Source organism: Thalia democratica, chromosome 9, assembly GCF_965202585.1.
Source record: "Thalia democratica chromosome 9, ktThaDemo2.hap1.1, whole genome shotgun sequence".
NCBI classification, from domain to species: domain Eukaryota; kingdom Metazoa; phylum Chordata; class Thaliacea; order Salpida; family Salpidae; genus Thalia; species Thalia democratica.
Genome location: NC_139173.1, coordinates 10711669 through 10729719, shown reverse-complemented (window position 1 = coordinate 10729719; position 18051 = coordinate 10711669). Strand labels below are relative to the sequence as shown.

Genomic DNA, 18051 nt, shown 5'->3' with positions numbered 1-18051 from the left:
TAAAAAATCAACAAAATAAGATCAAATTGTAAAAAAAAGTGATTTAAACCCCCCCTATACCCTCAAGATGAGTTTAATGAACTTTAATAGTATTTTTGGTTGATATTATTATCAATATTTTACTTTAACGATATTGATTTGCTTCCTAGATAACTTTTTATACCCTTCCCAACCTGTTTCAAAATAAATAAAAACAAGTCAGAGGTAAGGATTCAAAAAGTTCATTGACACCATAAGTTATGTTTTTTATAGTTGTTTGTTAAATTTTTTGTCTTGGTAATTTTAAGACTTTAAAAAATAAACTTTTTTTAGTTTGTTAGTGGAATGTAAGTTAATTGTGTGTGTTTTGTAAATTATGTTATTAAATAGATATTTTAATTATGATTTGTTTTACAGACTTTATCATTCTTGTAGTTAGTTTGTGAATAAACTTAACCACAAATCATAATTAAACTAGGTAAATACTTATACATTCATATAATAATCTATTCTATAAAACGTTACCAATAATTCTAGCCAGTTTTGACTAAAATAACTCATACTAGTTTTGTTAGTGACTTTAAGTTATCCCTCTCTCAAATTAATTAATATAAATTATACAAATAAATATAAATTAAACAAACTAAGGCTTAGTTTTATTATGTGCATTTACAGGTCAAGCAAATCTTTTAAGTATCTGTGGTACATCATTGAATAAAGGCTTAGTATGGTTGATGTTATAATTCAGGGTTGCCACCTTAACCTAGTTTAAAAATTTAGAATATTATTCTAGTTTTAAAGGTTATTTAAAAAACTCTATCTGACTTAGGCTTATTTGAAGTATCTTGCAAAAATCCGGCTATTTCTGATATGTTGAATAAATCGTTGGCTAGTTTTTATGGCGCTCAGTTTTTTCTTAGAAGCTTGAGCTGATTTTTTGTTTCAAAGAGCTGCAATCCTAATAGCAAAAAAAAACTAAGGCACAATACAAATATTATTTACACTTGTTCATCTAACCAAGGTATGTCATAGACAGACTTTTAAAATGTTAAAATCTAATTACTAGGAAAACACAGTTGATTATTAAAGTTAAAAAGATGTTTTTTTTAATTAGTTTGACAGTTTCACAAAGTATTATTGAAAACTCTAATAAGTATTTAAATTTTTTAATTTTTTAATTTAAATATGATGCGTAAATTAGCAATTAATTGTCACACATCAACATCAAAAAATTAAATTTTTATTAAGTAATCCAAACAAGCTTGTTTAGTTTTAAGCTTATTTTGTGTACAAACATGTAATTTTAAAACCTTTGCTTTCATTTAGACTTTATAAAACTCAACTAGTCTTAAACACAATGAGTGGAATCATAAGATCTACCATCTCTTCTTTGGGCTCAAAAACGCTTGGTGCTCGTAATGTTAATAGGTGAGCTTTGCAAGTAGTTGAATAAATATTAAATTTTCTTTGTAATAACCTTTTTAAGTATTAGATAATTGTTTAAACAGTTGTTTTTTTTTTGTTAAGACATAAGTTTAAAAGTACTTGGTCATAATTTATTCTCATCAACATAATCACCAACAACATGTTTATAAAGCAACTTAGTTTTGTAAAAATCATAATTTTTTTATTTTTATGTGAAAATGTTTTTACTATATAATACTTTTTTTTTTTTCTATTAATATATTATTTATAGGTTGACAGCATGTTTTGCTTCTACTGAGGCCACTAAAGACAATCCCAACTATTTTGAAATGGTAGGAATGTTTTTTGACAAAGGAGCAAAATTAGTAGAAGATAAATTGGTTCAGAGTGTAAACAAACCGTTAGTTTTTTTTTTTTTTTTTATTAAAAAAAATATTTTTGCTTTAAAAACAAGTCATTCAGTTTACAATTTGTAAATATGATAATTGTAAATATTAATTCTTGTACATTTTGTTAATTTTTAAACATAAATTATGTGTTAAAAGTAACGACTAAATCATATTTAAAATATATATAGACAGTTATAAAAGCAGACTTAAATTATATGATTTTTAAAATTATAATTATTGTTCTGATTAATTTATTTTAAAGTTAACTCTTAGTATTTTTCATGAACTACACAAAATATAAAATAATTTGAAAGTCTTATATTTTTCTAAGTGAAAAAATTATAAAAGCTTAAATTTTAAAACATCTTAAGGGCATGAATCAGTCCAAAGTTTTTTTTACAAAATATAACATTGACTGTTATTTGAATGCTTCTAATATTAACTTTAAAGTGTTTTATATGTTATACAGGGTTCAATTTACCTGGATTTGACAATTTAGACAAAAAACAACCTGGAAAAACCTGAAATTTTAACAGTTTTCACATGTTCAGTAGTAAAATTTTTAATTTGATTCAAAAAATCTATCATAAAAATAATGTGTTTGTCATCATCAAAAAGTTGTTTTATTAAAAAACATATTTAAAGTAGCTTTACAGTATCTTTTCAATGTTTTTATACTATTTAACACAGTTTCTTACCTTAAACTTAATTTAAACTAAAAATAGACTTAAATATGTGTACTTTTAAAAACCTGGAAGAAATTTGGAAAACCTGGAAAATAATTTGAAAAAACCAGTGGCAACCCTGGTTATAGCAATTTGATTAACTGTTGAGATATAGTTAGTCTTAAGTTTTCATATACAAACCTAAGAAAAAAAAATATAGAAACAAGTTTTTTCATTTTTTTAAACTATTGACTACATACATGTTTGTTTGCCTAAATGTAAAAACATAGTCTATTTAAAACTATAATTAGAAATTAAGATTATAAAAAAATTAATTATTGACAATTCTATTAACCTGTATTTTTTGTACTATTGGTATCACAGATTAGAGAAGCAGTAAGTGGAGACGAATACAATTTTTAATGCAGATTTGTTTTAGAATTTTACTTTAAATTTCATATGTGATATCTTACGTTTTTTTTTATTATACTGATAACAATTTTTTGCGAAAGTTATCAACTATATTTAAATTTTCTGATTAATACAGTGTTCTATTTAGTTTTTATTTTAATTTTACTTAACACATGGTTTTTTTATACTTTTAATATGATCAATTTATAAACTCTTACATGAAATTATAATCTTTTAAAGCTACAATTAAAAACTTGTTTGATTTTTTAGCATGCGGTTTATTTAAATCTAAACTTTACCTTAGTTACAAGTCTTACAGTTTTGTTTCTGTTCAAGGAAAACTACAAACTTAAATATTTTTTTTAATAATTTGTTCCTGTAAATATTGTATATATTTAAAAGATTAATGTGTCTACACAAAACTTGGTAACTTCGTAGTATTTGTAAACATATAAACCTCATTGCATGTGTTAATCGCTTTCATACTCAGCATGATTTTTCAAGTAGTATTGTCATTGCAGCATCGACACAAAAAGCCGAAAGGCCTTGAAGAAGAACATCGAGCAGCAGCGCATGAAGGTGCAGGGAATATTTAAAATAATGAGGCCTTGCAACCACGTTCTGCAAGTTTGTTGCACTTTTAAGTTTACTGCAAACCAAAAGTTGTGCTAAAACCACAATAAAACTTATAAAGCCACTTTGAAATATTTTCAGTGTAAAGTTTAAACGCAACAAATGTAAAAAATTACAAAATAAAAATTTCCTTATTTAGCCCACGTTTACCTTTAAGTAAAACTTTTTTAAGAGTTTTCTCACTTTTTCTGATAAAAAAGTTGTTATTGTACAATTTTGTCATAAATAATCATAAACATTCCAATGCAGTTATTTCAAGTTCAAACAAACAGGTGACTTTCCCTCTGAAGCGAGACAACGGCGAATACGAGATCATCACCGGTTATCGCGCCCAACACAGCCAGCACCGTACCCCGTCCAAAGGAGGTTTGTCATTGGTTTAAACGTTCAAGCTCAATGCTGATTGGCTCTTTGCGTGGGCTGATATTTTTCTTTTCTCTCACCCGCCCACAGCAAACTTACGCAATCTGGCTCAACCGGTTTCGCTTGCTGTTTTATTATTGTTTGCAGAGCCTTAAAAATTTGCTCGCGCAAATAGTTGTTAATTTTTATTGTAAATTTCAATATGTTTGATACGTGTATGATTAAAAGGTTTTTTTTAACTTTTTAATTCTAAATAAATAATTTTTTAACATATATTTTATAAAAAAAAAACATTTTGTTTGCCAAAAAGTTATAATATTTAATTATATAGGTCATTATTAACATTAAAATTTTTGACTTTATAAATGTAATAAATTTTATAAAAAAGCTAATTTTAAGTAATAAGTTTAAATATTTTAATTTCTGTAGTATATTTTTATACAATGCGTTCTAAATAAATTCAATTAATTAATTGGTAGTATACTTAATTATAAAGGTCAAGGTTTAGTTTATGGCATTTTTTAATTTTTCTACACCAAACATGTTATAAAATTTTTATAAATTTATATTTAAATTTATAGAAATTTTATAACATAATAAATTTAAATATTTTTTTATGCTATATTATAATACAATGCACAGGTATGAGATACGCACCAGATGTTAACATCGACGAAGTCAAAGCTCTTGCTTCTCTGATGACCTGGAAGTGCGCCGTTGTTGGTATGTTTTTTGTTATTTAGTGTTAACAATTTCAAACGTTTTAGCTGTTGAAGGTTATGACGACTAGGTTTTGTAATTTTTTTTGTTTGTTTACACACCGATAAACTAAAGTTCGTATTTGTTTTAATTAATATTTTTCTTTTAGACGTTCCATTCGGAGGTGCGAAGGCCGGAATCTGTATCGACCCGAAGAACTACTCAGAACGCGAATTAGAGAAAATCACCAGGCGTTTCACTGTTGAGCTCGCTAAGAAGGGATTTATTGGTTCGTTTTATAGCAAGTTTATTATAAGTTTTCAAATTAGTTTTTTCGGGTCAGTCACTTAAGTTAAGCTGTTTTATTTTAAATATTTAATACTTTCTAAAGCAAATGATATAATTCATATTTTTGTACATTTCGTAACGATAGACAAAAGAAGGTGCTAGTGAAGACAAGTGTAATTTGTATTAGAAATTTGTTTTATAAATATTCCGAAGCATTTTAACATCGTGCATTATGGTTATGAGTTGAACGAATAACTTACATCTTGATATTAAATTGTTTAAAAATTCACGAAAAAGTTTCAGCAACGTTAAATTTTTTTTTTTGATTTATTTAGAATATATGTACTTAATTATTTTAGATACTAAAAGTCTACATAAAGTATTAAGTTACTAAATTTCAAATATGACTAGATATAATTACGTTTAAAGTACGCTACATTCGGTTTTCCACTGCCACGCTTGTAAAAATAAAACGCTGAATGTTAAAAAAAAAAAATTTAATAGTTTTACTACAGCTCAGAGTTTGCGTTTAAATTTTTTTCTATCTTTATAATACATTCTTCGTATGCTACTAAATATTTTTACAAACTATAAAAAGATTTTATGATACCGAAATACTTATAATGCAAAATGATAGTAAGAAGTTAAAAGTAAGCCATTATTTTTAACAAAAAGTGAAAAATTTGTGAAAAAAAATAAAAAAAGAGTTTATATTTAAACAGGGTTGCCATTCACTCAGGGAATTCAGGAAAACTCAGGGAATTTTGATTTTTTTTTTAACTCAGGGCAGTTTTGGTTTTTTCTAATAATTTCAGGGAAATTTTATGATTTTTTGAAAAATCTCAGGGAATTTTTTTTAGATCTAAAATGAGATTTAGTTAATCTAGTTTCAATATTGTGTTCAAAAAAGTTAATTTATTTATTTTTAGATGGTTGTTTAGAAATTTTTTTGCTTTGCGGCTAGTTCTTCAATATTCTTAGAATTAATATTGTAGTTTTCAATAAATAATAAAAATTTTAAGGATTTGAAAAAACTCAGGGAAGTTTAAGGTTACTCAGGGAAGTTTCTTGTCACTCAGGGAAGATTTTTTGGCTCAAAGAGTGGCAGCCCTGTTTAAAAAAATTTAACTTTTTAAACGCTCATTTATACAACTTAAATATAAAAACACAGAATTTATTAAAAAAGTTTTTTTTTTTAAACAATAACTCTGGAATTAATTTTATTTTGAATGTATTTAAATCAACAGACTTTCAGTGATTATCACATTTTAATAAAATTTATATTATTTATTCACAGATCTAAAAAAACACCACGACCGCTTATCTTAATCTCTCAACACTTTCTAACACCACCCACTACTAACAATTTAACTTTTTTTATTTGCTTCCAACAGGACCCGGTATCGACGTGCCGGCACCCGACATGAACACCGGACCGCGGGAAATGTCGTGGATGGCCGACACTTACGCCATGACAACCGGCCACGGGGACATCAACGCCCACGCCTGCGTCACCGGCAAACCCATCACCCAGGGTGGCATCCACGGAAGAGTTTCGGCTACCGGCAGGGTGAAATTTTTATATTTGTTGTTTTGTTTACCTATTTTTTAAATAATGGAAAAAAATGTTAATTAAAAAAGAATTTAACTTTATGTAGGGTATCATAACGAACTTTAGAACTAAGGATTGGTAATAGATAAAGTTGAAAATAAAATTTCAGGGAGTCTTCCACGGAATTGACAACTTCATCAACGAAAGTAAGTATTTTTTAATAAAAAATAAGTACGTGACTAATAACCATTTTATTTATAAAAAATCTGAAGCTTGGAATAAGTTAATAATTCTTCATAAAATAAATTTTCACTCTTCGTTTTAGAAGTATAAATACGTTTAAACGTAGCAATAATATAACAGAGGAATGGATGGACAAGATCGGACTGACCACTGGAATGAAAGGAAAAACTTTCATCCTTCAAGGTTTCGGTAACGTCGGTCTCCATTCCATGCGTTACTTCCATCGGTAAGAATTTTAATAATTTGTTTGTTTTTGATGTGAGATAAGTTTTTTTTAATTAAATGATTTAGTATAGATTTAGTCGTATCGGTTTATAACTTATAAAACTTAAAAACTATTTTACCGTGGTTACTCCATATGACTAGACTTGGAAAACCTGGCTGTTTTTTATTTATTTGACTTGGTTTTAGTTTTCGTTTTAAAAATTACCACTTAATTTTTATTAATATAGCTTATTTTTTCTTAAATTACTTCCCTTGCAGCTAGCATTACTTATTGAGAAATTAGTTTTTTAAATCTATTTTTAATTTTAAATAAGTTATATGGTTTCACCAAAATGATGAAAGACAAAAAAGAATTAAGTTAAAAAAGTTTTATGATCAAACAGATTGCAGTTCTAAAAAATTCTGATAAACGTTCGTACTTTGGCCACCTGAAAGTATTTAAAATCTCGGATTATAGTTTTTTTTGTCTCTACATAAAACTAAATTTTTTAAATGTAGTGTGAGGAAACATTTATAATGTTTGAGCACATATTGCCAGTCCTATATTTGTGAAATAAAACGTAATTAATACATGCTTACCGAAATTCTTCTTTTACTTAACCTATTTTTAACGGCATATGTGATATTGTAAAGAGTTGATTGTGTATGTATTGTTGTAATGTTTATTTTGTTCATATTAGTAAATAAACTTCCAAAATGTTTTCTTTATAAAAAAGCAAAGTTTTTTATTTTAGAATTAAAGCAGTTTCAGTTGAGTATACTTCTTAGTACTGAACAATAGAATTATTTAACCTAATCGTCCTTTATTATGTTTCTAGCATTATTAGAAACTCAACTATATAATTTTAAATTTTTGGTTGATTTACCTTCTTATCACAATAGGATGAATTTAACATCAGAAGTTTTTATTATAATTTTCACATTATCATAAATTCATCTATATATTTCTAGTCACGGAGCGAAATGCATTGGAGTGATTGAATACAATGGAAGCATTTACAACGAAGACGGAATCGACCCTGCCGATCTTGAAGATTACAAAATTGTTAGTAATTATGTTAAATCGTTTCTATAAACACTGTAGTTATTATTATATATTTTTTAATGTTGTACTAGGGCATCAAAATCTAAACCACTTAAACAGAAGACACAACTAAAATTAAGACAAATGTTTACTATCAGTAGCACCTATTTTTAGAGTTCGTAAATATAGATTTTTAAAATATTTAAATTCAAAAGATAAAATTTCATTCAAAGTGCCTTTGTATTGCTTTTAAAAAATAAGCGAAAACTTAGCATACAAAAAATCATAAAATTTTAAAATAAATAAACATTAAAACTTAACTTTTGATATTTTTTTGTATCCAGGACAACGGCGGGTCGATTGTGGGATTCCCTGGCGCCGAAGCTTTCGACGGGGACCTTCTGACCCAACAGTGCGACATTTTGTTGCCATGCGCCAAGGAAAAGTCCATCACCATGGCGAATGCGGGAGACATTAAGGCCAAGGTTTTTTGCTATAAATATTTTTATTGTAAATCTAGCGGTTACAAGTGATATTAATTTTTACTTTGATTGTTATACGTTTAGTTGTGACAAATTGCTTGCAAAAATTTAAGTTTTTGAATCCAAAGATGTTAGAGAACTGCATACATTTTTACAATAACGGTATTTATTAAATTTATTAAAGTCATATATTTTTTTTACAAACTATATATATAAATAGATAATTGGAGAAGGTGCAAACGGACCCACAACTCCCGCTGCTGACAAAATTCTTCAGGAAAACGGAGTTCTTGTTGTTCCCGTCAGTTTTATTCAGTTGTTGTTAATTTATGAAATTACTTTATATTTTTTAAATAGCCAATTATTATTTATCTTTATTAAGAAAATTAAAGTGCACTTGTTGTAAAGTTTGTTTTTATTTCAATTTTTTAATTGTACTGTAAAGGTTGTAAAAGTCAGCATTTCTCTACAACTTTGTTCAAACAGTCTGAATATATATATATATAACTTAAATTAACACAGGACTTGTATTTGAACGCTGGAGGTGTGACAGTCTCCTACTTCGAATGGCTGAAGAATCTCAACCACGTCAGCTACGGAAGACTCACGTTCAAATATGAACACGATGCCAACATGGAACTTCTCGGTATTTATTAACTTGATATAAAAACCTTAAAAAATTGCTTATAAATTGATAATAAACTTATAAATTATCATTGTTTATGCTGAATATGAAGTTAACTAAATTTTACGTTTACGTGAAAGTAAAAAGCTAGGATATATTTTTTAAGACAATGTTAATTTGCAGGCAGCGTACAATCCAGTTTAGAAAAGAAATTTGCTGATAAAATTCCCATCGAACCATCAGAAGTCTTTGCCAAACAAATTTCTGTGAGTTTACTTTTACTAAGTTATAATTATATTTTAGCTTAAAAAAAATATGTTAATTCTACCAAGAATGTCTTCAGTCTAATAGTTTTATTGAAGTTTGTTTTGTTTTATCTACAAAACATATTACATTTTTAGCAATATTTTTAGATATTTTTATTGCATAATATTTTAACGTTGTATAAGTGAGTGACTCATTGCAAGTTTAAGTTATTCATCCTGCGCATTATTGACTAACGCATATTAATACATTTATAAGTTATTTAAGTACAGCGTATTTATATATATAACCACCACTTAATAATTGATAAGTCATTATTTCGTCATAACGCAATATATAACAGCATACAGCAGGGTTTCCCAAAGTGGGCGATATCGCCCCCCTGGGGGCGATTTTAGTAAGTCGGGGGGCGAATTTTAGTAAAGGGGCGATAACTAGTAAGGGGGCGAATGGGGGGCGATTTTATAATTTTGGTTATTCATAAAATTTTTACTTTTTATCTTTTTATTATACTAATTTTAGCTTGCCAGTAAGTATTTGACCCCGAGGTCAATAAAACGTCCCGTAGTGGATTTTGGATCCTTTCAAAGCAGATCTTTTTGAAGTAAAAGTTGACTGACAGGAAACTTTCTCAGACTTACAAACTGACCTTGAACTTAAAGTAAAACTTTTCAAAGAACGATATAAAAGCTTTTGTACTCAACAAAAACTAAGGCATTAGTATCTTATCATTTAGAAGGAAGTTAGATTGTTGTATATAGTTTTTCGTTCTAGCTATGTTGTTGAGAAAGCTTTTAGTTCAGTTATCAACACCTTGAGCAAAATATATAATCTAGATATTTGTTAAGGAGGTGACTTGAGGCTTTGTTTGACTGATTTAGAGCCAGATATAGAAAAACTTGCAATCAGTCATGAAGCTCATCCTTCACATTAGATTAGACTTCAGTTGCAGACATTACTTTCTGTTAGGTCTTCAATTTTAGTTGATTTTATAAAAGATTTCTTAATTGAGCTCGTTTGTATTGTACTTAAGTAGTCTTTTTATGATAACAATTTTATTAACTTATTTATTCTACAACAGGTTGCTTAATTCCTAATGAATTTTAATTACTGTAGACTTCCTCTTGCGTTCGCACTTTTACTCAAAAAAAAAGTGCAAATTTAAAATTTCTTAACTTAACTTAAATAAAGAATATAACTAACTAAGTATTAATAAAACAAAAAACTTTATTATACTTAATAGCTTATATAGATCAATCTTTTTTAATAAATATTTTTTTATGTTTCAGTGGATTTCACGTTTATTCATAACAGTATTGCATTATGTTACGTTGAAATTTGCCTTTTGTAAAAAAATGATAATGCATTTTTGAGTTAGCACTTTTTAATTTTGTTCAAAGTGCAAATTCAAGTCTACTGTATTTATTAAGTGGTTTTGTTTTAATTTGGTTAATTTGGTAGTTTATATTTGTTGTTTTACATTACACTAAAAGTTTTTATAGCATAGTGAATATAAAATTTGTTTAAAAGATATTTATTTGACATATTTTTATTATTACTTGTTTAGTCTGTATAAGTAAAAAATTCTTGTAAACCAATACAGTTTTTATTTCAATAAAGATTTTTGGACTTTAAAAGAGTATAGATTTGAGGTCTCTATTTTAAATGGCTTTAACTATTTCACTAAAAACATTCTTAAAGTCAGTTATATTTTCTAACTTGATATATTATTGTTAAAAACTGTATATTAAGGATTTTAAACTATTAGTACAATTTTTTTTTGTTTTATCTTAATTCAAAATATATTGGCAATTAAAATGTGTTGTTAACTTTAATATTTTAACCCTAGCTTTTAATTTTTCACTATTTTCCTCTGATAAATCATTATAGGTTGATAGTTAGAAAACAAATTAATTTTTGAACAGAATTAAATAAGCCACCGAAAAGACTGCTACAGTTACAAACCAAAATTTTAATCCAATAAAAATATTTTTAATAGATTACTTTCTGTTCACAAAATTAATTGTAAAACCTTTAATTTTATATTTATTTATACTTAAAAAAGAATTGTTAGGATTAAGGTTTAGTTTTTTAAAGGTTATTCCAAGTCAAATACTGAATCATGGTATTCTACTACAAAACATATAGTTTAAAAAGTTAAGTTTTTATCTTTTCAACTAACTTGCTTATAATACCTTTGAGCATTGAAATTAATAATTTTTCTGCATTAACAGAAGCTATTGATTGAACCAATTTTCATGTGAGATAATCAACCAGTTGGTCAAACTTCCTAAAACTAGATCAGCAATGATGTTTTAATATTTATTTCATTCTGTGTAAAATAAGCTGTTCATTCTTTTTTAGTTTTTTAATCTTTGGTAAAATAGTTTTAGAACAGGTTTCAGTTAAGATTTTAGATGGGTAACATACGGCCTAGATCCAGTCAAATTTCAGCCCGCTAAGAAACTTAAAAACTACTTTTGTGCAAAACAATAAACTTTAGCTTCTTGATACTTATTACTTTGAAATACGCTTTCAGTTTGGTTTTCAGTTCACAATAGTACTTCCTAGATCGCAATAATAGTAAATCAATTTGTTAGATTTTGCTCGAGATTTTTAATTTTCTTATATCTTAGTTTTTTAAATTATGTAACCCGCAAGTACATTTTTTTAACAAGTCGACACTAGAAAGGATTTTTTTAGTAAAAATGACTTGTTGACTACAAAAGTTGTCCACAACTAACCTAAAGGTTTCATTAGTTTTAAAACAATTCATATTTAAACAGAATTGATTACAGATTACAAAAGGCTTTTTAAAATTTTAGTACTTTTATACACTTTCCTGGGCTTATAAGAAAATAACGGTAAATTATTTTTTCAAGCCCTTTAAATTACTTTAAACATTGCCTAAAAGAGCGTGAACAATAAATTTAAGACTAAATGACATTTCGAATACAACTTTTTTGGCTCAAAAGTGCGTACTCAAGAAGAAAAAAAAACTTTATAAAATCATGGGGGGCGATTTTTTTTAAACTTCTGAAAAGGGGGCGATTTAGTAAATGAGTTTGGGAAACCCTGGCATACAGTCAATATCAAGTATGTAATTTTGTTGTGACAAGATATTCATAAAAGTTCAAATTAATTCACAACTGCTATAAACTATAACAATACAAGTTTAAATTTTCAAAAAAATGTTTCAAGTATCGAGTAGTAATGTTTTATTTATTCAAAAAAATTTGTAAACTAAAATATTTTAGACAATTATTTTTTAGTTCATTTAGGCTCTGACATTGCATTTTTGTTTTACTGAATATGTAACTGATGTTTCAAAGTTTTATTGTGAAAAGTTATTGTAATTTATAATTTAACAGGGTGCCTCAGAGAGAGATATCGTTCACTCTGGACTCGCTTACACCATGGAGAGATCTGCTAAAGTAAGTTAAAAAAAAAACTTATTTTTTCTTTTAAACTATTATACAATACTAGTTATTAAGTATATTTGATGTAATTTTAATATCAATATTTTTGTTTTTGTGTTGTTATTTGAGATATGGCTAAAAAAGTGTTATAACTAAAGTATAGCTATTTTTAGTAAAATTAATTATTTTCTTCGATAAATATTTAAATTTTTTTTTATCATCATAATCTTCTAACAGTTCAGGTTAACTTGAGTTCATTTGAAAGTCAAGTAACTTTTTGAGATGTGGCCCCAAGAGATTTTTATAACAATTTGATTATAACCCTACCAATGTACATATCATTACAGAGAATAATGAATACTGCTGACGCGTACAACTTGGGTTTGGACATCAGAACGGCAGCTTATGTCACTGCCATCGAGAAGGTCTTCCAGGTGTACTCCGAAGCTGGCTTCACTTTCACGTGATCAGTTACGTCATAACTGCGTGTGACGTCATCAATGTCAGAAGCGCGAATGATGTCCGATTTTTAGATTGTAGCTTTTATTATTAATGTCGAGATCGCGACATGACTTAGTATATTTATTTTATTATCTCATTTATTTTAATATTTCAGAGCTTCTATCTTTTTTGAATCATTTAGTTTTAAACACCTTCGGTTATTATTGGTTATATACACATTTTTATATTTAATGAATTCCTTTTTGCCACTTTTAAGCGGAAGCCGTTTGTTTTAGAGTGTCTACTATCAAAATCTGCATCATAATAAATGAAGAGAAAACTAGTCATGTTTGGTATATTGTTCAAATATAAAAATTTCGTTTAAATAAATATTTATTTATAGTCATAAAAAAATATTCTTAATGTATAAAATGCTCATTTGCAAGCTTATTTTTAATACAAAAAATTGTCAAAGCTAAATATAATCTTAATGCATTTTTTTATTATCCTGTTATACTTGTTTATGAGTTGGACTAACATTGTCTCATTAAAGTTATGTTTATTAAAGGTTAATTAAATTCCTACGGTAAGAGAATCTTGTATATAAAAAACGATACAGGAAATTGTAAAATATAGACAAATACAACTTGAGATGATAATTCCAGTATGAAAGTTAAATCAGCATCTAAATGAGATTTGTTACTTAAACAATAAGCTCATAGTATTCATGTATGCTTGGCTGCCTTCCAGTCTGTAATTTAAAACAATTACTATTGAATAAAATTCATTATTTGAACATGCTTTTAAAATACAAACTATAATTTTTTTTAGGTTTTTTTCCTATAAGTTTTGTTCTCTCACATTTTACATGTAGTTGCATTTTTTTTTTTAATTATGAGTTTATTTAAGATTAATCTCTCAAAGCAGGTTAGTTATTTTATCTAGAATGTATTAAATTCACGGAAATAATACTAAAACTTTTATAAACAAAATTTAGGTTTGATTAGCAATAGTTGTTACAAAGATAGAAAACTTTGTATTTTTTCAAATTTTATTTATTACAAACACATTGAAAGTAGCATGAAAATATATTTTTGGTAATAATTTTGCAGTTTTTTTTTTTCCTTGATTTGAATTTTTTTCAAAAATGGACAAGCAAAGTCGTACTTTAAAAAATTTATTAAAAAACCAGTGGTTACATTGCAAAAGTCATATCTGTTGTGTGCAGGGCTGCAAGTTCAGGAAAAACTCAAAAATGACAAAAGTCAGGAAATTTGTAAAAAAAACTTTAGACATTGTCAGTTCAAATTTATAAAATTCCTTATTTTCAAAAGCCTTTAAATGGAAAAAAATATAAAAAACCTTTGTCAGACCAAAGTTGCAAAATTATTATATATATGTAAAAATTACTTAATTTCCATGCCTTTATCTGGTATAAATTGATACAAAATATCTTTTATAAAACTGCAAATTTTTTCTATTAACCTATTGAACAACTACTCTACTTGAACAAGCAGTTTTTGTATGCCTTTAAGTATTGTTGATCTGTGGCAAGGACATTTCCATAGTGAAACTGATATATACACAAAATTTTATCTTGCAGAATTTTAGAATCAAAGTGTTTTTTGTTTAAGTATAAAATTAAGTTCTTTATAAATAAGAACTAAATTTAGTATTTATGTAACAAGTTTATACTTTACCTCTTTATAATTTTTATAAGTTGTTTAAATTTTAAAAATAAGTTATAAGAGAAGTATATGCCATGGTTAAGTTTACTTATTTGTATTTTTTTGTAAAACAACTTAAGTTTTTTAAGTATATAAGAGTAGATTTATTTGTTACAAATTTTTACTAAATGATAAGAAGAAATATTTTATATAACAGATATATAGTTGACTTTTTTATGTATTTTTTACAGTTACTTAAGTATATTCTAATTTATTTTTAATTTAAAGATTTTATATTAAATGGTTTAGGTAATTTATTATAATTCATTAACTTATAGGTTGTTTTACAACTTTTATACAAGTCTGACTATATTTTTCTGATAGAGCTGTTTATCAATAAAACAGATGGTTCAAGTTATGTAATGAAAGTTAGATGATTAAATTCAGCAAAAATAAACTGTTGTTATAACCTGTATAAACAAGATTGAATGCTTTAGATAGTTTCAAGTATTTGATTATGCATTATAGAATAAGTTTAAATTTGAGTTTGATTTATAAGAGTCAAAAAAAAATTTAGTAAAAAGTTATAAATTTTTCTCGACTTGATCTGTGGCAACCCCGCTGTAAAAGGTATTACAAAAATGAAGATCTTTTATCATCAATTACATGGAAGACTAAAACTATGTCACAAAAGTTTAACTGCTTGGTACATACTATGTAAGTACAATCTAAATTAAAGCGGAAACTTTGATAGTTAGTGTCGTAAAAAAATGTCACGAGCAGAGATATATATTCATTTACTTACATCAGTTTTACTTCAGTTTAAACTTACAAGGAAAAGTCCTGTGCAGGCTGCAGTAGATTAGAAAAATTGTATCAAAGTTATATATAAGCTAATTTTCATGAAAAAGTTGTTTAAAAGAGTTACATTGGTTAAAAAAGGTTTAACACAGGAATCAATTCAAGTTGAAGATTGATAAACTGAAAAATGCGTTATTTACTAATTCAAACAATTAATAAGTTTCACCGCTAAACGGACTTTTAAACTGTGATTCTGCAATAAGAAAAAATAAAATGACAAACTATGCAAAAATTTCAATTTTAGAAAACAAATTTTATAACTTAATTAACCATTATATAGTTTTGAAAATCTATACAATATGTTTTTCTGAATTTCAACTGCATTTTTACATAGTTTGTCAATATTTTTTATTACTTAAAAACTGAGTAACCGCCTGATTTTGTAATAAATTAGTTTTTAAAAAGTAAAAAATTTCAAATTAATAGCACACTTGTAAAATTTTATACAATATTTTTTGCACGATTAGTTTTTGAATATATACAATAAATTAGTAGCGGACCAAAGATAAGCATTTAATGTACTTAATAATCAGTTTAATCAAAACAAAAAAGCTACATGTTTAGAATTAGATAAGAAAATAAAACAGTTCTAAACTATTATAATATGTTGAAGTTCGTAGCAAAAAATCATATCTTTCCGTGAGACTGTTTAAAGTTTGAACTTTCCTCTAGTACCGCCTAATAATCTTAAAGCTCAACTATCTATAAAAGATTTTTTCAATTACGTTTTGTCGTTCTACTCCACATTTGAAACCGAAACAAGTACAACCACTAACGAAAGCGAGCAACAAGATTAGGTTTAAGAAGAGATTGAGAAGGAAATTACGTTTTTTTTTTGCTGAAAAGAATTTACTTTAATATTTTAAAGAAGATGAAGTTTTATCTTGATGGAAGCCAAACAAGAAAAGATACAAACATCAAGGTTTGCAAGGAAGTATCTTTCTGCACCTCCATCTTCTGTTTATTCTGAAAGGTTATTTTCTGAAATTTATAACTTGTACGAGCAAAATCAAAATGTTTTCTTACAATGATCGTCAAAAAACTGTTATTTTTTCATCACATCTTTTAAAAGCTAGAATAGGTTTGTTTGAATGCCTAGTAGCGTTGATCTGGTAAAAAGTTTTTACTAAATTGCTTACTTTCATATATCTAAATAGTTGCTAAAGAATTTAATCTTGATATTTTTATTGAATTATTCTATATAAAATGTTAATTTAAGTTTTATAAAAAATAACTAATAGTTGTAAGTTTATAAGCGTTTAAACATATTTTTCTTTTATATCATACAAGGTACAAAATCCAAGTTCAATCGTAGAAGTAATAATAATTTACTTTTTTAAAGTTCTTCGTTATTAACACTAAATAAGAATTTCAACTTTTAGGATCCGGAGCAGCCGGATCCTAATTTAAAAAAAGACCGGATCCGGGCGAATCCGGTTTTTTATAACATATTTTAGAGTCATTCTTTTCAAACTTTTCATTATCCGATAACTAATTAACTTTTTTGCTTAGCTAAGTTATTATAGTGAGAATTACTTTAAACTATGTTGGAAAAGTAATAATAGTTGATTTGGATAGTTGCAATTTTACTCTGAGAAATTGTTAAGTTCCTTTTTTTTTAATAATTTTTGTTTTTATTGAGTTTCAGGAATAAGATACATCAAATAATTTTTATTTTACTAGCATTGATGTGAAAGGTAGAGATATTTTAATATTAAAAAGTATACTACAATAAAAATTTCATTGGTTTAACGTTTTTTAGTATGTACAATATAACATATATTTTATAACAAGTTGTGTTTTTGTTAAATTAGTACGCATTTATGAATATTTATTTTAAACAACATGACATATATAAAAAGTTAACATGCTAGTCTACTATGACAGTCAGGTGTGTTTAACATTTTATACTCCGATATAAAGTAAAATTAATTTTAAATAATTAATAAAAAAGAGTTCTTTGGAGTTGTATTTGATTTAAGATATAGATTTGTCTAATAAATTATTTAAACGTCAGTTTTGTTTTTAATTTCTATACAATTAACCTTACTAAGAAAACTTATAAAGGTATAATGAAAAAATACTGTTAAAATGTTGATGAATTCGAAATGTTTTTGTTTCCAACGCCCTAAAGCTCTGACCACTTAAGCTGTTTAAAAGTTTTGGTATCAGTAAGTTTATAAATTTCAATCATATAAAGCTAGTTTTCTTACTTAATAAGAATTACAGTTTATTTACTTAAACTGATAATTAAAACATTGTAAAAACAGTGTTAATAAGTTTTTTTTTTAACAGGTAAGCATAACTCATTTGTATTTATTTTTCGTTGATTATTTCTCACTAAATTTTTAGATACTCTTTTTAAAGTCCATTATTTTAATTATTTTTGTAATTAT

At 26.3% G+C, this 18051-nt stretch overlaps 1 protein-coding gene across 1 annotated transcript; it reads left to right on the top strand.

Moving 5' to 3' along the window:
• Nucleotides 1-1307: 1307 nt before the first annotated feature.
• Nucleotides 1308-13472, top strand: LOC145843834 (glutamate dehydrogenase, mitochondrial-like). The gene is made up of 16 exons (XM_082951074.1): nt 1308-1407; nt 1676-1804; nt 3391-3496; nt 3775-3868; nt 4508-4588; nt 4734-4853; nt 6247-6422; nt 6574-6610; nt 6768-6873; nt 7824-7917; nt 8241-8381; nt 8599-8679; nt 8901-9024; nt 9187-9269; nt 12639-12701; nt 13034-13472. Exons 1-16 carry the CDS (start codon nt 1337-1339, stop codon nt 13151-13153), a joined length of 1626 nt encoding a protein of 541 aa, XP_082807200.1. The 5' UTR covers nt 1308-1336; the 3' UTR covers nt 13154-13472.
• Nucleotides 13473-18051: the final 4579 nt, after the last annotated feature.

Bases quoted from the DNA above. Each gene is read 5' to 3' on its own strand.
- LOC145843834 (XM_082951074.1), top strand. From the start codon at position 1,337: ATGAGTGGAATCATAAGATCTACCATCTCTTCTTTGGGCTCAAAAACG. The intron at 1,408-1,675 runs GTGAGCTTTGCA...TATTATTTATAG, and splicing joins GGTGCTCGTAATGTTAATAG to GTTGACAGCATGTTTTGCTT. The intron at 4,854-6,246 runs GTTCGTTTTATA...TGCTTCCAACAG, and splicing joins CGCTAAGAAGGGATTTATTG to GACCCGGTATCGACGTGCCG.